Below are 24,306 nucleotides of genomic sequence, written 5' to 3'. Positions count from 1 at the left end.
GTGCTATTTTTCACTACCCTGCAACAATTAAAAGGTACTTCCGGGTGCCAAAACTATCCTCTCCCCTCAAAAAAAAAAAAAAAAAAAGTCATATGTTTAAGTGTGCGCGTGTGTGTAGGGGGGGGAATTGTCAAGACCCTCTTGCACGCCTCTGTGGAGAACTTGATTTCCGAGAAAAGGTTGGGAGGAACCCACAGATATCTTTACCTAGAGGTTAAGTCATTCCCAGGACTCCCAGCCTACCAGGGATCTCTAGATACCCTGCTGCATGTCGGACGGAGCACCCCCGGCGCTGAGAGCTAACTGACCTCGTCCGTACAAATAGTTTCAAGGTTGGGGTCATGACACAAAATCTCCAGACTCACGGGCCCTCCGTTTTTTAAGACTATGGGTGTAAAAGAGTGTAAACCGGGGAATCATAGGCTGTAGAGGGAATGGGAGATTCGTGACGACCATATCTTCCCACTCGAAATTTGTACGAAAGTGTGAGCTCCTCTGTGCGCGCCTGAGTGCGCGCGCACTTGGCGCGCGCGCCCGTGCGTGTGTGGAATGAATTTGTTTGTTTGTTTTTCCCAAATATCTAAAACAGTTCGTAACCCCAAAGAGGATAAAAACCTCTGCTTTGGACAGGAGTGAATGAAAGCATCTAAGCGTTTCGGGTCAGTATCACCGTCCATCTGTGCGATGGCCTCGCTGGCGAGCATAGAAGCTAAACCTGAGAGGCTTGTCCCCTCCCTGGCCGCGAAAACGGACCAACACAGGGGGGTTCTCGAGGAGAGAAAGAGCTAAGGAGGCCGGAACGGGAAAGGGAAAGTCGAGGGGGAGGTGAGGGGAACTTAAGAGGTAAACTAGTGGAACTAGCTGGCTGGTGGCACTGGCTAGTGAAGCCAAGTGTTGGGGTGGAACGAGGGTCTCTGTCCTGGATTCTCAGAGCCACATTCCGGGGTTTGGGATGGAAAGAGAAAGCCAAGGAGGGCTTGGATTCGTGGCTCCCGCTGGTTCCCTTACCACCCCTAAACTGTGGAGAGGTGCACCTCTGCCCCCACCCCGGCACAGCCCAGGCCCCCCCATCCCACGCTGGTTCCTCAGGCGGCTGGTAGGAGCGCGGGCGCCCCAGCCCTCGGCGCCCTCAGCCCACGCACCGCAGCGGAACAGCTCAGGTGGCATAGCGGGGAAGGGCGGGGAGGGAGGGCCGCAGCAGCACCCGGACCCGCATCCCGGAGCGGCCAATCTCGCGGCTCACACCCCCTTCCCGCATCCGCGCGGGAGCCTCCCAGCAATCCCCCGCCCCCCATCTCCGCCTGCGAGGAGCGCACTGGGTGGGGGAGTGAGTAAATAATTGGCCAGAGGCCCGGCTTCCCGGTTCTCGCTCTGCTTTCCCGCGGCCTGACTGCGCCCGGGGCTGCTGGGGCGACGCAGCCCCTCGGGAACCTGAGACCAGGTAACCTGGCCCCCGCCCCATCCCGGGTCTGGGAGTCTGTCTGCGTTCCTGAGAATGCTCATCTCCCAAGGTCTGAGTCGGTTTTCTCCCGGTTAATCGCCATCCCCACCTCTTAGCCGGGCCGGGTGGGAGAGACACCTCCAGCCCCCGCGCTGACCCGGCTGGGAACGCCGCTGTGGCGGGCGGAGTGCATCCCAAAGTGCTGGGTTCCTGGCGCCTCGCCCGGGAGCGCCGAGAGTGAAGGACCGGGAGGGGAAGGCGGGGATGTGGCGGGGGAGCAATCAATGGCTTAGCCCAGCTTCCCGCAGGAGCTACCGCGCATTCACGGTCTACGCAGGCACCAGCTGGCGGCAGCATCCTTTAGGTACAAGCTCCAGGAAGGCAAAGGCCGGCTGGGGGGCCGGGAGCCCAGGGCGCGCCGCGGGACCCCAGCACCCCCGCTGCGCCCAAGCCTCAAGATGCTCTCGGCTTTATGAGGTTCAGTTACGGCCGAGTCCTCCATTAACACCTCCCCTGATTATTGAGAGGCTGGAAGGGCTGAACGCAGCCTCAGAGCGCGTCTCCGCGCACCAGCCCGCGTCTGTGCCCTCTGCACACCCCTTCCTCCTCCCGATTTGGAAGCATAAACTGAAAATAAAAGACAAGTGGAAGGAGCTGCGGGTCAGAGGTGAGGGATTCGGGTCAATCGAGAGAGAGAGAGATTTCCATCCAACGGTTTATTTATTTGGATCAACAGAGGAATCCCCGGCGAGACCTGGGGACCAGCCCGCACCTCTGGCCGCCGCCTCCCGCCCTCCCTCGCCGAGGACCGGGTTCTTGGGGGAAACGTCTGGACCTCAAGGTAAGATCCCACGGGGGTTGTCTCGTCGGAGCGGTTTTCTGGCCTGGGCGTGCGCCCGGAAGGCCAGGCACCCAGGAGCGTCTCGGGCACTAGCGGAGGTAGGCTGGGCTTCAATCGAAGCCGCCCAGGACCCGAGGTCGCGGCGGGAGGAGCAGTTCGGACGCGCCCCAGCGGGGTGGTAGGAGGCTCCGGGGCCCCCGGGCCGCAACGCCCCGCTAACGCGCGGCTTTTTTCTGCCAGTGCAGCCACCATTACGGCGTGATCAACTCCTTTTGCTCTAAGAATGCTGAACGGCACCACTCTAGAGGCAGGTGAGTTATACGCCAGGTTCCTTCTCATTTCCTCTGCCCTTTTTCTTGGGCTGGTGTGCACATTGGTGTGTGTGTGCGCGCGCGCGCGCACACGTGTGCGCGCCTTCATTGGGTGAAAGAAAGAGGTGTGTGTGTGTGTGTGTGTGTGTGTGTGTGTGTGTGTGTGTTAGAAATTAAATCGCGCTTCGAAGGCTCAATGCAGTCTCGTTCAGTCTCCTGCCAGGATTCCTGAAAGCTGCGTTTCCCTCCTTTTGCCTTTCCTTGAATGTCTTTGACTTTTTTGAGGATGGAGAGGGGGAGGTGGAGGTCACGGTGCAGGTGAGCCGCGAGTTGTCAGCAGCGTGATGGATGCACCCTCGATCCTCCGTGGTGCTGCTGGGGGCGTCTCCCCGCTGGAAGGGATGGTGGGGGGGAAGGGCTGACACCGTTTCTCACCTGTGTAGGGCTTAACTGGAAACTGGCTTCCCCCGCATTTTTTGTTCAATGCAAACCCCGCGCAGCCGTTCCTGCGCGCGACCTCAGAGGACGCTGTGCGGGACATCTCCCTTTATTCCTCGGGCGGCTGAGGGCCCACGGCACAGCAAATGTCAGGTAAAGGGGCTTCGGATTTCGGATGTGGCAACCGCCCCCCGAGAGAAGAAGCCAGGGACCACGGAGGACAGAGATTTGAAGGGAGCAAACGACGGTCGGGTGGCTTTGCGGGTACAGAGGATGTGCGTGGGTCAGAGTGCACGGAAGGGTAGGGCCCTGCGGCGCAAGCGGCGCGCAGCTGGGGCGCGGCCCTGAGTCTCCCCTCGGTGCAGGAGGGCTCCCCCAGCTCCGCTCGGCCCGCTCCCATCTGTCTGGAGGGAGGCCCTCCCAGCAAGACTGAATCAGAGATGCGCCCGTGCGGCAGTGCCAGTGGATCTGTTTGAACATAGAGATTCCCTATGCGCACCGACTAGAGAAAGGCCTGGCGGCTCGGGGCCATCGGCTCACCTCCTGCCCAGCGCAGCCGGGGAGACCAGGACTGAGCGCGCGGTTCCCAGCCCCAGACGACGTCCACTACCCCGGGCCCTGCGGTGCTCACGACAGTGCCCAAAGACAGACACTGCTTCAAGACCTGCACCTTTCAGACCAAAGGGGCTCCCCAACCAGTTTAACAGGGTCAGGAGGAAAGGTGACCTCTGCTCTTTGAAAGGCAAACCGGGGGTACAGGATCTTAGCTTTCAAAAGTCAGATATAAAGAGAACTTAAGTTGCCAATGCTCTCAAGAGATGGGTCTGCAGAGTTATTTTCCTCTCTGGATCCTAAAGCCTCTACTGCTCCCTGGGTAAAGCTATGCCTTCCCTTTATTTCCCCTCTCTTGCCCTCTTGGGAGTTTTTCTGGGCCAGAGCCTGGGACAAACTTGCTGCCTTCTTGGAGATTCCAGGACCCTGAACCATCAACTCCCTCTCTACTGCTCTTCCCGGCTAGCGACCAGCCAACCGCTTTTCTGAAAGCGGCAACAATAGCCGGATGGATGGATCATGGAGCAAAGAAGAGAATGGACTGCGTGTGCCCAATTGTGAGGAGGGTGGCAACTGGCCAGGGTTCTGCCCCACCACTCCAAATAGAGCTTTGAGTTCAGGGAGGAGAGTTGAGATCCTATTATAGGCTGCAGGTAGGGGACAGCCCCTTGCACCTGTCCCATTTAGAGAGGCGGAGCCCCAGGAAATGAACCAGGGAGCACTCCAACTTTTATAGAGCACTCTCAGGCAATTCTGAGGGACACCGGGCTCCAGTCCCTCCTCTCCAGAGGTGAAAGAAGTCAGAGCTACAAAGATGCTCTCCTTAAAGCGCTTACTCCCTTTGTGAATAAGAGGTAGTGAGGGGGGGCCCTCTTAGGTAAACTTTTGGGACTCCAAGACAAAAAGGATACCCCAGATCACGCATCCAGTTCTTGGAGTATGTCCTCCCACCCCCCCGCCATGGGCATCCTCTTTAAGGAACTGTGAGAGGAGGCAGAGCTGGGTGGGTGGGGAGCAATTTCTGCAGAACTAAAAAGGACCTCCCAAACTCCAGCAGCACCTCCTGCCCCACCCCTAGCTCTGCAAACTTCCTGCCTTGGCTGAGAAGGAAGACTCCTGGCAGTACACTTCTTTATGGGAAGTAACAACACCCACTGGGTGCAGGAACTTATAACCTAAGTTTTATTTAAAAAGCAGGCATAGCTGGGATCCAACCCCAAAGCTGACTGTAGAAGGTGCTCTGCCCTGCCTGTACCTGATAGACGATTAACAAGTATTTGTGGAACAGATGAATGGATGAAGGATGGTTTACAGGACTTCTGTGATTGGCTTCCTTGGAGATTTCACAGAACTATTTTTCCTGGAGCTGTTTGTTAAACTTTCACTTCATTAAGTCTCCAAAGTTCATCTCTTGCAAGAACAGGGTTGTGTTCTTGCGTTCTTTGTTGTTTTTGCTGAGCAGGACCAAAATTCAACAACAGCCAAACCTAATTCCAACACCCCCATTTGGTAGGCGGGCAATGGGGGTGGGGGGTGAGAGCTGTAGTTTAGTCCAGAAACTAGACAAAGCAGGTCGCTGGATTGAGGTCCCAAATTTACTTTTTCCTTGGAGCTTCCTTGGGTTGACTGGGTTGACTGATATTCTTCTCAGAGACCCCACCTCTTTCTCCTCCTCCTCCTTCTCTTCTTCCTCCTCCTCCTCAGGATCTGAGTCCATTTAGCTGCTGACTTGTGGGAAGGCAATCTGCCCCTTTGTGAGAGGACCTGCTGTCTCTGAAAGGGTTGCTGCTCCCAGCCCCTCCTTGGGGCCCTTCGTTTGTGCACGTGGGTTTGAAAAGCTCATTGATTTCCATCCAAAGGGGCTAATTACATTACTTACAGTAAATAGCAGCCCTGCTGTCCAGTAGGGCTGCCAAAGTGAGGGGGGAGGTCTCCAGCTTAGTTCACTTGATTGGCTTCATTTTTGTGTGAAATTGTGTTTTATGAGCTGTATTCTGGCACCCGGAGGACTGTAACAGCGTCCAGTCTGCAAATAACATTATTTTTGACCCCGAGAAAAGAGCGAGGGGAAGCAGTGGAGTCTTGGGTTTCATGGAAGAGGTGACTCCAGCAGCTTCAGAAGGCGATGCTTTGGGACAGGAAGTCAGACTGCTGCACAAGTTCCCTTCCTGCCTCCATTCTTGTCTGCCTTCCCTTCGCTTCCTTCCTACCTTCCTTCCTTCCTTCCTTTCCCTCTCATTCTCATTCTCTTATTTCTTCCCTTCCCCTTTTATTCTTCCTTCATCCTTCCCTGCTCTTTCTCTTCCTCCCTCTCTCCCTTCATCTTTCCAGATTTGACCACCGTTCCCCTAGAGGGAAGCAAGTCTGCCAACAGGGTACTCCTCTGAGGTACCCAGGGTGTGTGGAGACACGAGCCATCCCTGGGAAAGCTGATGATGGGGAGTGGTGGGAAGCAGGCAGGCAGGAGGAAGGAAAGAAAGGGGGAGCAGCCCTGGCTTCCTCCTTTCGCTGATTATAAAGTTGGGTTGGTTCCTGCCACTGCTCTATGCTTCGGGCCCCTAGGGGGCTTCTGGTGGTTTGAATGAATCGACAATATCAGAGTGTTGCGGACACTTTTTAATAGGGCCAAGGAGGGGCCACCGCTAGTGGGAACAGAGGGAGACAGAACAATCCCGCCTCTTGTGAGGCGCAGGTCTGCCGTTCTGCTTGTCAGCTCTCACCTTCCCCTCCTCCACAGCGAGGAGCCCCTTTCACATCCTCCTAAATGTGCGGTGCATCCAGTTTTACAAGCCCCTGTCCTGCCAGGGCGGTGGGAACAGCACGCAATAGGGCGCGCACTAGTCCTGCAGGGGTCCTCCACTGGCTGCCCATCACCAGCAGTTTACATTCAATCCTGAGTTGGGTAAGAGAATACCTCACCCCGTGTCATGGTTCAGTTGAGTACTCCCCCCCCCCCCCCAAAAGTCCATGCCCTGTCCTCTACATTCGTTTTTCAAACAAAACCTTTTGGCCAAAAGTAAACTTCAGAATCTTAGGTTCTTGTAGCCTGTTTTTCACGTTGGGTGATGTTCCAGGCCCTGGTAGGGTGGAGGGCCTCTAAGGGAGGTGAGGCGACCTGCTTTTAAACAGTGAGTTGAGGAAGAGGGGAAGGGAGGAATATCTGTTTAACGTTTGCGTATTTGGGGTCCCTTGTAAGTTAGGGACCATAAAGTCCACAAGGAGGAAACCCAAAGTTTGGAGCTGACATCCTGTATGCCTTGAGCTGGGGTCTGATCTTGAACTTGGACCAAATAGGCTTTCTGCCGCCTGCACCAGGGCGGGGACAATAAGGGCTCCTTTTCCCCTTTAAAACGTGATTACTGAGAACTCTTGGAAGGATGTGTGTGTGTGTGTGTGTGTGTGTGTGTGTGTGTGTTGGGGGGAAGTAAATGCCCCCTCCTACTAACCCCCCCTCCAGCCCCCTCCCTTTTGTAATGTTTGTCCCTGCTTGCCCATCACCAGGGGGTTGAGAGGAGTATGACAGGTCTTTGTTGTCTGAATAAAAATCCGCGGCAGCTCCAGGGAGAGAACTCCTCCTACTAAATTATCAAAAATGGGCTGGCTTTAGTCTCTTAACAAATTGGACACAGCTACAGCAGGAGCAGTCCCCAACCCAACCTACAGGCACTGGGAACTTGCAAGCAGCCAGGGACCGCTGAAAATAGCACTTCTTTTTCTTTCTTTGTGTTCAAAACTATTTTCTTTCTTCACCAGATTTTGTTTTCCTCCCCCCGCTGCAGTTGTTTCCCATTAGTAACTCGATCTCTCGGAGCAGTAAGATTCGCCTTCTTCGTCTCCTTTCCCCTCCGCCCCTGTTTGTTTGTTTTCTGCACATCTCCTTCAGGGAGCCGCTGGGGTTTCCCCCTTCTTTTTCTTTTTTTGTTTTTTCTTTTCCAAGCAGACCAATTTCCACTCTGTCTGCCTCTTTCTTCTTCCCTCTTCCTCTTGCCTTCCGTCCCCGAGCGTCTCTGCGCTCCTCCAACACGCAGCTCTCTGCCGTCCCTTCTGCTCCTTCACTCGGATGAGCTGAGAGCCGCCGGCGTGTGTATATGGAAATAGTGGGGTGCCGAGCAGAAGACAATTCGTGTCCTTTCCGTTCCCCAGCCATGCTCTTCCACGGGATCTCCGGAGGCCACATCCAAGGCATCATGGAGGAGATGGAGCGCAGATCTAAGACCGAGGCCCGCCTGGCCAAAGGCGCTCAGCTCAACGGCCGCGACGCGGTAAGGACGGGCCCCTCGGCGGCAGTAGCCTGGCGCCCCAGCGCACTCCGCGAAGCCGAGCCTCCATTCCGTGGCCGGCCGAGCTGAGGATGGAGGGTCCTAGGGACGTCCGTTCCAGGCTGGCGGGTGGGTTTTCTCCGGTCTGACTGCCTGCCGGGCTAAGAAAACCCCTTTTCTGACTTGAAATGTCTCCGCAACCGAGACCCTGAGCTCGCTACTCTGTGCCGCAGCTGTTCCCGGCAGAGCAGGGCGGGCCGAGAGTGAGAGGATGGGGATGTCCCCTTCTGCAGACCTCAGACTCCGGTCTCCGGCCCCCCTTGACTCCGGGCGCCTCCCGGGCGAGGACAGCGGCAGGGAGGGCGAGCTGGGTGCGGGCAATGCGCGGACTGCGCGCGCGGCCGAGGCGTCGCGGCCAAGCAGGAGCCCAGGTGGTTCTAGTCTCTGGGTGTGATGACGGGATCTTTGGAGAGGACTCAGACTCCACTGGGCCACCTTCAGTTCTCAGGACGCTCGGCGCGCGGCACTGCCTAACCCAGCGATTTTCGGGGTCTCGGGCAGCCCGGCCCGGCCCCTCTAGCAAAACAAGACTGCGTTCAACTTCCGGGCCGGGCGGGTGTAACGTGTAGGGGGGAAATCTAATAAAAACCCGGAGGAGCACCTAGCCTACGCGCGAGAACTTTCTACCCTTAAACGATATAATCAACTACCACTCTTACTACTATTCATATTAATAAAAGTCACGTCCAATTAATAAAGCCAATTAATAATCTATGTGCTTCCCTTTCCCACTTACGAGCCGGAGGGGAAAAACTACAGAAGTCTCCGGAAATGATTTCAGCCAAACAGAGCTGTGTAGATCCTTCGACATCACACCCGGCATTGTAGCTCGAACCAACCCTTTAGATTGCTCCGGCGGGTCAGTGGTGTTTTGGGTTACACCAAGTAGCCGAGTTGGTGGATGTTTCCACATTTGCAAAGAACATAGTGTGGAGGGCCCCAGGTCTGAGTAAAAGGAAGAAACTTTACTTTTCCAGGCCCGCCAAAGTTTTGTGGGGAAGTCCAGCCCATTTCTGCTAGTCTTGAGGGAAATGACCAGTGGTTACTTTCTTCTTTTTCTTTTTCCTTGTTGTGGCTGTCCTGTTTAAAACCAAAAAGCAACCCAAACCCGAATCTCGTGGAGGGGCTGGGCTTGTCACGGTGAGGTTTCCTCATCTTCAGCCTGGTCGGTGGGTAAGCGGGGGTGGGGGGGGGGGGGGGGGGGAAGCTGAACTTGGGCACTAAACAGATTTTCAGGACACAGGTCTCCTGGGTAGGTTAATGCAGGGCGAAAGGAGGACTGTGCAGAGGGGACTAGACAACGGAGTCTTCCTGGGGACAGGCACTTTATACCCTTACTGGGGAGAGGACCAATATCCCTGGAAATGAGAGAACAGCCAAATACACCCTGGTCAAAACAATGTCGACCAAATTAGGAGCACAGGTATCATAATCTCTCCCTTCCTTTTAATATAACGCTGCCTATAAGAATTTAGGGAAATGGAATGGTTTCAAAACAATCTGTGTTCGTTCAAATTTCCTTTCCATTCCCCAGTAAAAATTTCCGTTGTTTTTATTTTGTGTGCGTTGAAAGCCACAATTTTTAGCATGTATATTCGAGTTTGGGAGCATCCGCCAAACTATACTCAATGCGCTCCTAGCATTTTTAAAAGAGTTTCGAGGTGGACGGCATGTCTTTAAGGTTTTAGAAGAGGGTGGAGATGGCCAGCCTGTGTTTAGGTTAATAGTCCCGGGAGAATGCGAACGCCGGGTTCAGGCAGACACCGCAGAAAGGGAGTGAGTCGCAAAAGGAAAAATCGCTAACTTTCCCCCGACGTTTGCCTTTGCGCTGTGGCCCCTGACCCTTGCCATGCTCCCGGAACGACTGAAACTCGTGCTGCGGGGAGGGAACTCCGCGTTGTGTGTCCCCGCCGCGCTCCGTCCTCAGCGGTGCGCTGTGCTTGCCTTGCAGGGCATGCCCCCGCTAAGCCCCGAGAAGCCTGCTCTGTGCGCCGGCTGCGGGGGCAAGATCTCGGACAGGTACTACCTGCTGGCTGTGGACAAACAGTGGCACCTGAGGTGCCTGAAGTGCTGTGAATGTAAGCTGGCCCTCGAATCCGAGCTCACCTGCTTCGCCAAGGACGGTAGCATTTACTGCAAGGAGGATTACTACAGGTATTCCCGCCCCTATCCCTTACGCCCCGGTACACCTGGCGGGGCCACCTGCCCGAGCCCGGGAGCCTCTTCTCTGTCCCCCACCTTTCGCCCCTTCGGGGTCCGGTTATCAATCCCGAGACAGGGGAAGTCCACTGCATACGCCTTCCAGCTGCGCCACCCCCACTAAGGGCGGTGAGGATGGGTGGGAGGAACACCCGAGGTCAAGAGCTACCAGTGACTATCCCCCACTCCCGACACTTCACAGTTCAGTAGAGGGAATCTGGAGAAATCTTGAAATAGTGAATGAGTATGTGTCTGTCTACCGAGACTAAAGCGGGTATTTTTTTTTTTTTCTTTTTTTCCGTTTACTACGAACTGGGCGAGACCCGCACCTTGGAATTGAACTGGTGGCCGGCGCAGCCGGAACCCGGTGTTAGGTTTTTGCGAGGGTGCGGGAGACCACGTAAATGACCATGAAAAGGAATAATCGCCGTTGGTGAAACCCAAGCCACTCAGTTCTGAGTTCCATTTACTGCTAGTTAGAACCTTGCCGGCTAGCCTGGCGAGCAAACTCCAGGGATGTTTTTTGATGCTTCCCAGTTATTTTTTCTGGAGTGGGAAAGAGAACTATGTGCAAGTGACCTAGCTCTGCTCTCAACCAAAGGGAGAGAGGTGATTTAAAAAGAATTAGATTTCTTCTGCAAAAGCGTCTGTCTGAATGCTTTCAGGCACACGCACACATCCATAAATAATAATAATACCACCCTTCATAGAGTGTTTTGTAACGGATGAAACCCTTTCCCTTGGCATCACAATTTAATATTCTTTACATAGCGTTTGAGTTAGCTAGTGCGGGTTTGTTTGGTTGTTGGGCTTTTTCTTTTTCTTTCTTTCTCTCTCTCTCTTTTTTTTTTTTTTGGCTTTTTGTTTTTTTGGTTTTTTTTGTTTTTTTAAATCTTAACTTTCCAGAGAAGGAAACTAAGGATGTTACCCGATTCTTCTCATTTTAATGTAAGGGTTCTTTGTCCTGCTTCACCCACCAGAACAGGTCATAAGCAAGTAAAATTAATGACCAAATGGACCGGTGTCCTCTTCTGTCAGAGCCCTCCTAGGTGTCAGTCTAGGACCACTGCTGACCAAACTCCAGGTGTCACGGGTGGGAGATGGCCCTGCCTTTGCCTCACCCAGCGCCCTGACTTGACGTTTTTGTTTTTGTTTTTTTTTCCAGAAGGTTCTCTGTGCAGAGATGTGCCCGCTGCCACCTTGGCATCTCCGCCTCCGAGATGGTCATGCGTGCCCGAGACTCTGTCTACCACCTGAGCTGTTTCACCTGCTCCACTTGCAACAAGACCCTGACCACGGGCGACCATTTTGGCATGAAGGACAGCCTGGTGTACTGCCGCGCCCATTTCGAGACCCTCTTGCAAGGGGAGTATCCACCGCAGTTGAGCTACACTGAGCTGGCAGCCAAGAGCGGTGGCTTGGCCCTGCCTTACTTCAATGGCACTGGCACGGTGCAGAAAGGGCGGCCCCGGAAGCGGAAGAGCCCAGCGCTGGGAGTGGACATCGTCAATTACAACTCAGGTGGGCCCTTACTACTCCCCCCCACCCCCGCGCCCCTCCAGCCCTGGCCTCCGGCTGTCCTGAGGAGGATTCCATAGAATTCCTTTCCCATTCAAGATCTGGTGGCAAGAGGGGGTTTTGCTTAACATGCCTCTTTCCTCAGTACAACTCCCTTTCACTCAGAAGGGGAAAGAGGGAGAGAAGGAGAGGGGGAAAGAAGGAGAAAGGGAGAGGGGAGAGAAAGACCTTTATTTAGGTTGTGGCAAAAAACACATTCATGACCCTGGGGCCGCAGTGACTTCCCCCAAACAGGCAGAGCCAAATCCTTGTTGCCCATTAGTTAATGAGCCCATTAGTTTCTGGCTCCCAGTTGGAGCAAAACAGCCCCAGGGCAATTCCTGTGTGGAAGCCAAATTATAGATCCTGGAGGAGGTTTTCCTATATACTGAAAAAAAAAAAACAAAACTTCAGAGCCCAACTTCAGTCTGTCTAGAGGGGGCAGAGGCTGTGGTCACCAGCCCAGAGTTAATCAGGAACACAGTTGGCAAGAGTGTTGAAAACCGAATCCCTGATCTTGGTGAAAAGCAGCTGTAGGGGTAGGAATCACTCTCCACAGTTGAACTGGCCTGTCCCTTCTGTAGGTCAGGGTACTCATCCGACCAGCTCATTCCCTGTATGGTCAACCATCCGGACATCCAGACCCCTTGGGAAAATGAAAGAAGCTCCAGGTCAAGCCCACTGAGGAGGCTTAGTGGTGTGACAGGCTGCTCTTCTGTCCTCCACCGGCCTCCTCTCTTAATTAAAAACAAAATGCAGGCAACAGGCCTGAGAGCACACTTTCTTCCTTGCTTTGGGGGACACCTATCATTTATCAATCTCTCTCATTCACTACTTTCCCATGGTTGGTAGTCTGCCCAGCTCTCCATCCCCCAGGTGAGGATGGAGATGGACATTGCAGATCATAGCTTCCTCCAAGCAGGAAGGAAGCTCTTTCTTTGAGTTCCAGACACTGGGAAAAGGGGCCTGGAAAGCCCAGGCTAACTTTTGGGAAACTAAGGCTTGGTTTCCCATGCTGGGCCCAGCCCTGGATGGGAATCTCAGAGGCAGGCGACTCAGGCTAGGGAGTCCATTCTATTGGAAGGGAACTTGGGGACCTCTCTGTGGCAACCCCACTCTGATACCATGAGTACCCAGATACCAGCCCAAGCATGGACATCCCAGAACACAGATCTTGCTGGTTTTCGTCTTCCAGTCCCCAGTGCTGGGTAGGGTGCCTGACCCCATTGTTGCTCAATGGTAAAGGAACGTTATCCATTCGGATAAGTGATTTATCCACGGTCACACAGCCAGTGTGAACCATTTGGAACTAAAAGTCCTGCTCTGAGCCCGGAGTTTTTAGGGGAAGGCTCTCTGGACGAGCGGGCTCTCCCCAGCCTTGTGCTCGGCTTCCTCCTGGGGTTCTCGGCTGATTTAACTGAGAAGAAGGAATCCCAACCCGGTCAGCGCGGCGGGCGGCGTCCCACGGAGATTAGGGACCAGGGAGCTCAGCGCCGCTACACTTGTCCCTAGAGGGTTCATGCCAGGGTCGCTAGACCAAAGGAAAAGAGCGGCTGGCTCGCAACAGACCCCACCCGGACTGGTTTGTGTTAGGGCCGCGGGCGCAGCCCCGGGTTTTGCCAACCCCCGGCTGCGGGTCGCGGCCTCGCGCTCGCCCCTGCTGCGCTTCCGCAAGGGCTTTTGGTTCGGGGCCACTTTGCCCAGCGCGCTCATTTCATCTCCTTTGATGCGAGGTCCCCGGAGCAGGACAGGCAGGGCACTAATTGTTCTTTATTAATAGAAGATGACATCGGAATCTCGAGCCACTCACCAAGGCCCTAATGCCCCAATTAGAGAGAGACAGGGACAGAGACCAAGAGGCCGAGACCCACATAACGAGCGAGTCCTTTGGAGAGAGGGAATCCCTCAGCCTCGAGAAAATGTGCGGAAGGGTGGCGATTTCTAGCCACGCGGCAGGAATCCTAGTTTTTGCGCTTGTTTATTTAATCTAACTAGCTAAAATTGATTTTGTCTTGGATCTTACTTTATGTTAGAAAGATCCGGGGAGCTTTAAGAACAGTAGAATTTAGTATCCCCTACTTCTAGAGCTTGCACATTTATTTCTTAAGAAAAAAAAAAAAGAATGAAAATCTCCCTCCACTTCGGTCTTTAGTTTGCAAATTAGTGCTGCTGCAAGGTTTATTGAGAAAGGTGATGCTGTTTTGGTCATGCGGGAGGAAAGGGTTGCTGAGGCCTCCCTATCCTGTGTTTGTACATCACACCACCTCAGACTGGATGCTTATTAATTAGCATCCACCCCATCCTTTCCGGACTTTCCCTAGAGATACAAATGAATAGTATATGCTTCTTTAAAATCAGATGAAAATAACCTAGAGAAATTGGGTTAAGGATACATGACCAGAAATCAACCCCAGTATTAAAAAAATGTTTATGAATCTACTGCAAGTTTGTTACAAAACTAGCAAAAGAAAAGCTTCAGCAAATTTAAAACATGTTAACTCATTATTTTAGCTTTCTCTGGATCTTACATTGTCATCTCTGCTTAAATGTAACCTAGTCTCAGAAAGAGTAAAATTGACACTAGACAAATATAATTTATACATCAATATATTTTAAAAAAACATATACAAAAAATGTGTTTAGGATTCAAAGACATCGAGAGAAGATGTGAAACTTGGTAAAGATCACTTAGTGCTTGACATCTGGCAAATACCTTTTAATGAGAATATTCCTAATTTAGTTTATACCTCCTTGTGCAGATAGCAGGCAGATATTTTAGAAAGAGACATAGTTTATTTGGAATGCTGGATTGGAAAGCAGCCCTCCAGGGGTGAGAAGAAGATTTAGTCTAGGATAGGCAACTCTTATTTGGGTAATTTAGCATTAATGGGGAGACTACATTTTTTCTAGTTTTAAAAATCTCCCTTCCCAAGTGTAGGTTTTCTTCGATTCCAAACTTCAAAAGCTCCTGATGGTTGTTAAATTAGCCTGGCACTGACCCCTAGTGGTCTCCCAGGGATCAGTTAGTTCTCAGAAGGTTATATACCTTCAGAACAGAAACTCACTTTGGTATAGGTGACCACTTCGTAAGTGACTGGAAAATAAAATATTTAGATCTTCTCACTGACTTTATAATGCCAGATGTGTACTTAGAGGTGGATGGTTAAAGCAGTTTTAAGAGAGTTACCATTTCATCTCATAATTCAAGGGGAACACATATAGCTTGAGAAGTAGACCCTGGGGAAACACAATCACTTGCAAGTTTATATTTGTAGTTAAACACAAGCAATTTAGGATAAGACACTGAGTTACTCTGTGGAAGAAACAGATTGGTCTTTTAAGTTGAATAATATGATGACACTGTCACAGGAAAACCATACAGTAATATCTGTTTAATAAAGAGTTAGTCTGGGTGCCTGGGTGGCGCAGTTGGTTGAGCGACTGCCTTCGGCTCAGGTCACGATCCTGGGGTGCCTGGATCGAGTCCCACATCAGGCTCCCTGCTCGGCAGGGAGTCTGCTTCTCCCTCTGACCCTCCCCCCTCTCATGTGCTCTCTCTCTCATTCTCTCTCTCTCAAATAAATAAATAAAATCTTAAAAAAAAAAAAAAGAGTTAGTCTATGTGGAAACAAGTCCCATTATTGTGTTTAATGAACTAAAGTTATCTGCTGAGTTTTTAATCAGCAATAATGAATATAGAATACATATTCAGAAAAGCAATTTAATCAGACTATGCTATAATTATTTTTCATAAACTTCATTTTAAAGACTAATGAAGTACATAGTGAGGTTAGGAATCATACTCATCTCTAAGAAATATTATCTTGGGGTGGGGGAATGGCTAAGGGCATTATTTAAACACTAACTTAAATCTTCTATCCCAAGTGTAACATTCAATCTGATGTGCTGTTCAGGAAAAGTTACATGTTACTCACATATGATAGGAATGAAATTGTATTTGAAGAAGCCTCCAATGACTGAGGTATGCCTCTTTGACCATTTTGTTATGGGCACATTTATAATCTGGTTGTGAAATATAGCTCAGTTTACTGGAGATAAGTATAGTTTTATAGTAGGTCATAAGATGCTGTTTCATCCATTTGAGGATATGAAAGTACGATTCTGTAGCATATTTGAACCCAATATATCCCCACTGGGCTAAAATAGGGTAAAATGTAAAGTACATTCTTTCTCTTGTCTCTGAGTACATGTTACTCTTCTGATGCAGTTTAAGAAGTCTATGTTCAACATTTGTATGTATATATCTAGCTTGGATTCCCTTTGAGTTTACTTGATTTTTCATTAATAGTCACTCGATTTTATTGATGAACAAAGATTCAAAATCTTGGTGAAATGCTTTTGAGTCCTGGCCCTGTACTTGACTTAGGGGACACAAAGGTGAAAGTTATATAATCTTTCCCTCAATGAACTCATCTGCTCTTTTGGCAAATATGCTCTCTACTTAAGTGTTTTATGGAAATATAAACAAAGGAGACATTAATTCATGCTTAATATAATGTCTTCTTACATTAGAGATAATTTCTTGTTATGTGGATTTTGTAATGAAATGTGATGACCTCTTCGTTGATGACCAAAACTACTGTTTCTGTATATATGCTGACTTAACCAAAAATAAGTTTTAGAACATGATTCTAACCAGAGCATAGCAGACAAATAATCTTTTATCAAGCAGAAGAGCTAATATTAAGAAATGCCTTACTTTCTTCAGATTCAGGTTTTGTCTGCCTCCCACCATGTGACATGATCAGGTTGATTTTAGATATTCTATTATAGTGTACTAAAATGTAGGATGATCAGATCTGAAAATGCATCATATAAGTAACTGAAGTAAGGGTTTAAAGGAAAAAAATGCCATGCCCTTTAAGTTGAGATGAAATCAGTCAATATTTAGCAAAATATTTTCATTTTGTAATCCTATTTTCTTTGCAGAGCCAGTAGGTTATTGGAAATGGCCTTTTAAATGTACAACTTTACATCCTGGGATGATGACTTTCAGGCTGGTTTCAAAGGCTGGGTTGTTTTGCCCTCAATGCTGAGCAGGGCTATGCAAGGAGAGAGATGTCACCCTCTTTCTGCCAGGCCAGCCATCCCACTCACACACGTCCACAGCAAAAAGGGCCAAGATCTGAGCGGAGAAATAAACGCCATAAGTGTCTCTGAACTGTGAGCTGTGGGGAGCGCTTCAGGCATGAACTGAGTGAATAGAAGTCTGGACTCATTCTCTTTCAGAAATATTTATTAAAATATCTCCAAGGGAAAACTCTTTCCTTCCTGGGATTACCCAATGTTAACCAGTTATAGCTAAAAACCCTCAAAAATAATATTCTTAGGATTACATAAGAAATCTCCAAATTCTTATTTTGTAACTTCTCCCTTTTTTCCAGCCACTTTCTACCTTTTTCCTGATTGTGAAGACTCTAGGAACATCAGGAAAAGCTAAAAATTGGAACTGACTTAGATTCTTCCTTACTTGATGGACTCTCAAAAACTCTCAGATTTGAGAGAGCTGAAATTACTTGTTTGCATATCCCTCATGGTAAAGAACAGTGCCTTCAGACAGTATGTTTCATTTCACAAACAGACAAAATATGGAGTCTTTAAAAACTGTGTGTGTGTAGAAGGGCAGGTGCCAATATGTATAAATACATTAGAGCTTTTCCTTTTCACTCTCGGATGTTTCTTTCACACTTAGGACTTGTCTTCCCAAGCTTTCTAGCAACTGTTATGCAAAAGAGAGAATTTATCTAATATTTTTCTATTACATAAACTTTGGTTGTGTCCATATTAAGAGGCTGGTTTGGCGGACTTCGGCAATTAACCTCTTTGGTCTAGATACTGCTATACGTGGGTTGACAGGCTTTCCCACTGTTGCTTTATTATCAAAGCATCAAACAGCCTGCCACCCCTGCAGCTAATGGCTGACTTACCACTGAGCCCTTGCTTGTTCGCTGTTACCACAACAGGTTGTAATGAGAATGAGGCAGACCACTTGGACCGGGATCAGCAGCCTTACCCACCCTCGCAGAAGACCAAGCGCATGCGAACCTCCTTCAAGCATCACCAGCTACGGACCATGAAATCCTACTTTGCCATCAACCACAATCCGGATGCCAAGGATCTCAAGCAGCTTGCTCAGAAAACAGGCCTCACCAAAAGAGTTTTGCAGGTAAGAAACCTCCATCATTGGCTGTGTATACTCTCCCTTACCCTTGCCAGTAAAAACTAGAGCAATACAGATATTTCCTGTACTGCTTTTCATTAGTTTATCTTAGTTATCTCCCAAGAGGGTAGGCTGAAATTTTGCAGGGGCTTCCTGGAGGGTGCCCAAAGACACTCCCAGGATCTTCTAAAATGCAGCCACTTTCTCCCTGTAGGTGGAGAGATGGGGCCACCAAAGCCAGCACAGCTTGCCTCACCGCTTTGCTAATGTGGCTGATGTTATTCGTACAAGTTGTGGCTTTAGAGAGTTCCATTCACACTAGGCTCAGTGCAGAGTTGAAGGGGGACCTGCTGGTGCTTTTGTATTTCAGCAAACTCTTGGCAGCCTCACTCACAGGCCATGACCTTCCAAATGCAGATTGTCCCTTTTTTTTTTTTTTCAACTCCTGAATAGCCACAACTATGGTGTCTCAGCAACCAACTATAGCAAGTATTTTCCCACTTTAGTAAACCATATTTCAAAACTAAACATTGGGAGTTAGATGTGCTGTCCAATTGTTTTCCTAAACTCATAATGGTAAGAATATACAACTAGTGAAATTATAGTGGGTTGCTGTGGGTCACCGGTGATCCTCTTCTACTTCTCAGTGACAAACTGCAGATACTTAAATTTCCACCAGTCAGTTTCTGGTTGCTTGGGGTCTGTGGTCCTGGGTTTTTCCTATGCACAGACTACTTACCATGTGTCAGACTCAAGGATAGCCTGAAATCTGTTTCAATGATGTTCATTTCATACGAGTCATTCTTACTTTGCAAAACTTTCAGTGATCCTGCCTCTCCCCATTCTCAAAAGATAATAATCAGTTAAGGAATCAGGATATATTTTTCCCCTTTATCTCTGTGCCTTCATTTCTATGGTATTTCCACTTAAGCATCAGTTGTCCTAAGTGGCACTTGTTAATGCTGGGGGGCATATATGCAGCTGAGAGAATATCTGTAGCATTACTTGAATTAATCTGTTCTAAAAGAAAGCCAAAAAAAAAAAAAAAAAAAGCCCTTCTCTCCCAAGAAAAATAAACAATTATATTTAAAAAGAAAATATACATTCAAAAAAAAGAAAGAAAAGCAAGCAAGGAAAAAAAGATAAGGAAAAAAGGAAAGAGAGAGAAAAAAACAAAAGAAGTCTAAAATAAACATCGGTAAAGAAATCAATTGGGATTGGTTTGCAGGTTTGGTTCCAAAACGCACGAGCCAAATTCAGAAGGAACCTTTTGCGGCAGGAGAATGGGGGTGTTGATAAAGCTGATGGCACGTCGCTTCCGGCCCCGCCCTCAGCAGACAGCGGCGCTCTCACTCCACCCGGCACTGCGACCACTTTAACAGACCTGACCAATCCCACTATCACTGTAGTGACATCCGTGACCTCTAACATGGACAGCCACGAATCCGGAAGCCCCTCACAAACTACCTTAACGAACCTTTTCTAACATTGGTTTTTTTTTTTAATTCTTCCTCTTCTTTTATTATTCTTATTATTCTTATTTTATTATTTACAAGATTTTTTTTTTCCTGACCCACAAGATATTTGGGAAATAAAAACAACAGCTTGGTGTGTAGCATCTGCAGCCACTTGGCAAATGAGTTTACAGTATTGTCTCCTTTACAAAGTGGTTTTTTTTTTTTTTTTTTTTTTTTTTTGTCTACAAAGTGTATTTGGGTTTTTTTTTTTTTTTTAATTAGATCTTTCAGTTGGCAAGGGGAGTTTTTGAATTATTCTAATAAGTGCCTCTTAAAATTGTATGTTACTTATTTCCAGAATCTCAAAGAAAAAAAAAGTGGTATCATGATGGGCAAATAATCATATTCCCAATTAAATGATTAGGTTAATAAAGAATCAGATAATTAATTAAAGTTATTTTTTAAATCTTGCGATTGTATGTGTACTTATGGAATTTTGAAAACTTCACATTGATGTTTTAATTTTAAAACTGAAAATAATGTTTTGATCATTCTTTTTTCTTACAAATGAGGAATATGATTAAACAAAAGCATTATCTATAGCAGCTCCAAATATTAAAGATTAATTAGGTGGGAAATCTGTTCCAAGGACGTGACTTTTCCTTCTTTTTGGGATGTACATCCCAGCAAAACTTGTTACTTAGTTACTTGTTTTTCAACATTTGAAAAATATTTAAACTCCCTGTGTATCTATGAACATTCCATATAGAGTTTGAAATTCTATACTTTTAACCTAAAGCTAAAAATGATAGTTGTAAAACCATTCTTTCTAAATTAATTTTTTTCCTAGGGAAAATGGAAATAAGCAAAATATAATTTTTTAAGAAGTTAAAAAATCAGTATAATTTAATTAATAGATCTATTAATTGGCTTCAGCTGTACCATGATATTGTATCTGGCATTCTATATGAATAATGTTTAAAAAAAAAAAAACCTTAGTAGACTAATATTCACAACAAGAAATCTTTGGTTTGTTTTGCTTTATTTTACTTTGGCATAGGTTGATATATTTGTCAGAAAAAAACCCTTTTCTGACATTACAGATTGAAAGTTATTAGTCTTAAAGTAGATAAACTCAGAAGCCTTGTGGATGCTGATCTGAATATATTTCCTAGTTTACAGTAGCATTTTTTTTCTTTTAATTTAAGCTAAAATCTTAATGGTCTGGGCAGTGGTGAATGTTCATCTATATGCTTCTGTTGTAGTTAAATACCAATTAGATTGTGGATTTCCTAAAAAAAAATAAATAAATAAATAAAAAAGAAGTCAAGATCTATGTCTTGCTTTAGTGGATTGTTAAGAATAACTTTGCACATATTCCCCACTTTTTGGACCCCTTAAATCTTCGGTGGTCAAAGTGGCTATTTAATAGATTTTAAAGGTGTCCTTCTGGCTGTATAAATGTGTGGTTACATATTGACAGTTCACTGCCCACATTAAAGTGCATTATTGTAACTTTTGCTCAGGGTCTTTAGAAAATTAGCACAGAAAGTAGCTTATTTTTTAAAAAAAAAAAAGATGGTGGAAGATAAGTTAACACTGTAACAGAAGAAAGGTGTGATTGCCATTATATATTTAGCAAGTGTGGTTATCATCTTATATGGAGCTTAAATCTTGACTTTTCATATTTCTATTACATTTTGGGCATTTACCACTAACCAGACCAAACAACCTTGGTAAGGCTGAGATCTTATTAATACACTTTTACAGGTAAAATATTGATACTTATAAATTTTGTTCTTTGACAGAACAATGTATGGTACTATAGATCTACTTTATTAAGTAGACTAATTATAACTCAGTTCTCCTATGTGCCTTATGATATAACTTGGAAGTAAGTTTGTGAAAAATCAGGATATATGTGTTGTTTGTTAAATTAACTGTTTTAAGCCCTTTTGACACCTCACTAGTTTTGTACTGTTTTACCTCTTATTTCCGAAACTCTTTTTATGGTGTATCCTGTTAGAGGGGACAAACATGTCATAGAAAGCAGTTGTGCACTCTTTCAAATATAGTTGATAAATTCAATAATCTTATATATTGAGCTTCGTGTTTATAGTACAGTAAGTGGTCTAGCAAAATTGTCCATGTTTCTTTGTTTATTGATAAATGCATTGTATAGAAACTATTTCCCCTAAATATTTATGGACCAAACAATTGTGATATATCCTATTAAATTTGTGTGAATAAACCATTTTGAATCTAAGGAGTTTTATTTCCCATCAGTTTAATTTAAGGTTTAACTGTATTAGTGTGTTTCCAATATCTGTATGTAAAAGCTATTAAAGTGGTAATACAAAAAATTTTTAAATATTCAAACATACATATAGTTTTCAGATTTCCAAACTTCTGATTCATTTTAAATGTACACACCATTGCATATGCAATGTAATTCAACTTAGAATTACCTTTAAATATATTTTCTTATAATAAAAGTAATGCCCCACCGATTTGACTCTGCCCAATTTTTAGAATTAAAAACAAGATAATAAGCAGATAAAGTAATTGCATGAAAAGAAACTTAATTATGATTAAGATTTAATATTAGGTCTATTGAGCACAAATGGATATTTGTAAATCAAAATAGAAATTGCAGACCCCTAAAAGCCAAGTTGCTCTGTAGTTAATAAATTGTCACTATGATTTTTTTCAGGGAGAACAAATCTTGGGGCATTACAGCCAAACATCCCGACGTTTGAAAATTCCCTAAAGTATTAAAAGAAGGGGAAAAGTTTGATCGGAAATCCACTGCAGTGAAGACAAAGACAATATTAGGTTATGATAATCATACATTTTAAAATCTATTGAGCCAAAAAAAAAAAAAAGAGAGAGAGAGAGAGAGAGACTTAAATGTCATTTACTGAATGTTAACAAAAACTCTGTTCTTTATGGTGTCTAACACAAATGGAGGCTTAAAGTTATGTGGTTTAAAACAAAATTAGATAAGCCGTGTATAAACCAGAGCAGCCTGGCAGTAATATGCCCACCCCATATTTGAAGAAAATTATTATTGCTAAAAAAGAAAAAAAATCCCACACATTTGTCAAGCACAGTAATTGTAAAATAAAGCCCAAAAACATCCATTTCACTTGCTTGCTAATGTGTACTAGTCCTATCTGTTCATGGAATTTTCCAATTGTAAATTCAAAGAAAAGCTATCACTCCTTTGAGAGTATAGGATCAAAACCCAGTAATTTTAGTATCATTGTTTATTTCTTCCTTTTTAAACAGAAATCTCTGCATGCACTTTTACATCTGTCACTTCTAGTGTACATCTCTGTATGATGACTTATCTTTGCTGTTTCTTGTATGATAAATAGCTTTCATGAATAAACATTTTATTTGATGCAAACATAGTTAACTTTATGTTAAATACACACTGTTGAAATTACTTTTGAACACTGTCTTAAGAGGCAGCACGATACATTTCCAACTTGTGATACTTAGGAAAAAAAAAAATCCAAACAATCTAATGAGGTAAAATTCTGGTAGTCTAGGATAAAAGGACTTACTTGGTTTTTAATTTTTCATGACTTTTTATTTGTTGTATTCAATCAACCCATGTATTAAAAATTAAAAAAAAAAAAGAAAACACTAGTTACAACAAAAAAATAAACCTTAGAATAAACTATCATGTAAAATTTCAGCAACTTTTTAGGTTATTAGGGTAAAATTTATAGATCCTCTGTAAGTTTACATGTTTGCTATGCAATGAGCAAATTTACTGAAGTATACAAATATATCCTGAACTATAAAAAGATCCAATCTTTGCATAGTTCAAATTACATATGATATTACAAACAAAGGAGCAAGTGGAAAGAAAAACAAATATTTAGGAATGAGGTTTTTTTAATTGTTAAAGGGACTATTTGAAGAAAGAATTTTTTAACGATTCCTATTTAGCTGTATATCCAAAGCATATGCTAAACAAATTAACATATAACTTTCCAGAAAACTTTTCATTATGATGAAATTTTTATTATATACGAATGAACCCTATGTAAATGATGTAACTTTTATGAATGACAGACATTAAATATTTCACTTACATGTATTCTCAGAACTTTGAATGTTTTCTTAAATGCTTTCACTTCCTGAATACTAAAAAGGGGAAAGAAAATTTAAAAAGAGAGAGCAATTTACTAATAATAAAAAAAGAAAAAAAGCAATGCACCACGACAAGTAGACTATTTTGAGTGATCATGAAACATGTTGGTTTTGTCAGTAACTTGAATGTTTATGCCTCATTGAAACTTCATCCATGGCTATAGCAACTTAACAGATTTTCCAATACATTTCCACCCAGTTTATTCAAATCCTTGTCCTACAGCTTTGCCTTCTTTCCCTGTGCTGTCACCTATGGCAGTTTCGGTTAGAAATATTTTGGAGCCTCGCCTGGTTTTACAGACCTTTAAATATTTGTCTGGTATGTGAAATGCGGGAGGAGACCAAAGAGGGAAAGAACATAACTGCAATTAGACATCTGAAAAAAATAATACAAATTTGAAACAGGCACATTTTTAAAAAGTAAAAGAAAGGAACCCTCATTATGTGAGTGGGAAGAGAAGAAAAGCATGCGATGTAGAGTTGGAAGGTCTGTCTTGCTTTCCCGTGATGTACCGTGGTTTTTCAGTCTGGGCAACCGCACACTTATTTTGGGGCATGGAAGAGAAGGATGTGGACTTCTTAGAAGGGAGCAAGGTACTAAATTTTCATAGTTTCTACCTCCCAGATGTCTGGGTTAGTCTAATTTCTGGCAAATTGATCTCGGGCAAAAAAAAGCTTTACGGAGAGTTAGCATCTGTCAGCTTTGGTTGAGTGGCCCCCTTAATGCTGGCTTACAGGATAGGTAGGCTTTTCATACCTCAAATAAGGAAAAAATTCCATAATAAAGGACCCAAAGCAAACACTTTTAAGACCTGGGTGATTTTTCATCACCTAAAAAATAGA

At 45.9% G+C, this 24,306-nt stretch overlaps 1 protein-coding gene across 3 annotated transcripts; it reads left to right on the top strand.

Annotated features, from left to right (window-relative positions):
• The first annotated feature begins 2,565 nt into the window (after window positions 1-2,565).
• LHX9 (LIM homeobox 9) lies at window positions 2,566-22,066 on the top strand. 3 transcript variants are annotated; one of them, XM_021682493.1, is made up of 6 exons: window positions 2,566-2,593; window positions 7,727-7,845; window positions 9,854-10,056; window positions 11,267-11,622; window positions 17,643-17,845; window positions 19,068-19,325. In XM_021682493.1, exons 1-6 carry the CDS (start codon window positions 2,566-2,568, stop codon window positions 19,323-19,325), a joined length of 1,167 nt encoding a protein of 388 aa, XP_021538168.1. The 3 variants fall into 3 exon arrangements, with proteins under 3 accessions (XP_021538168.1, XP_044772283.1, XP_021538167.1); XM_044916348.1 differs by lacking the exons at window positions 2,566-2,593; window positions 19,068-19,325 and adding an exon at window positions 22,010-22,066 and having other exon boundaries at window positions 7,672-7,845; XM_021682492.1 differs by lacking the exon at window positions 2,566-2,593 and having other exon boundaries at window positions 7,672-7,845.
• The last annotated feature ends 2,240 nt before the right edge of the window (window positions 22,067-24,306 follow it).

This window comes from Neomonachus schauinslandi, chromosome 6 (genome assembly GCF_002201575.2).
Source record: "Neomonachus schauinslandi chromosome 6, ASM220157v2, whole genome shotgun sequence".
Lineage (NCBI taxonomy): Eukaryota > Metazoa > Chordata > Mammalia > Carnivora > Phocidae > Neomonachus > Neomonachus schauinslandi.
Note: the sequence above shows the minus strand (reverse complement) of the source record. Positions and strands in the feature narration are given on the sequence as shown.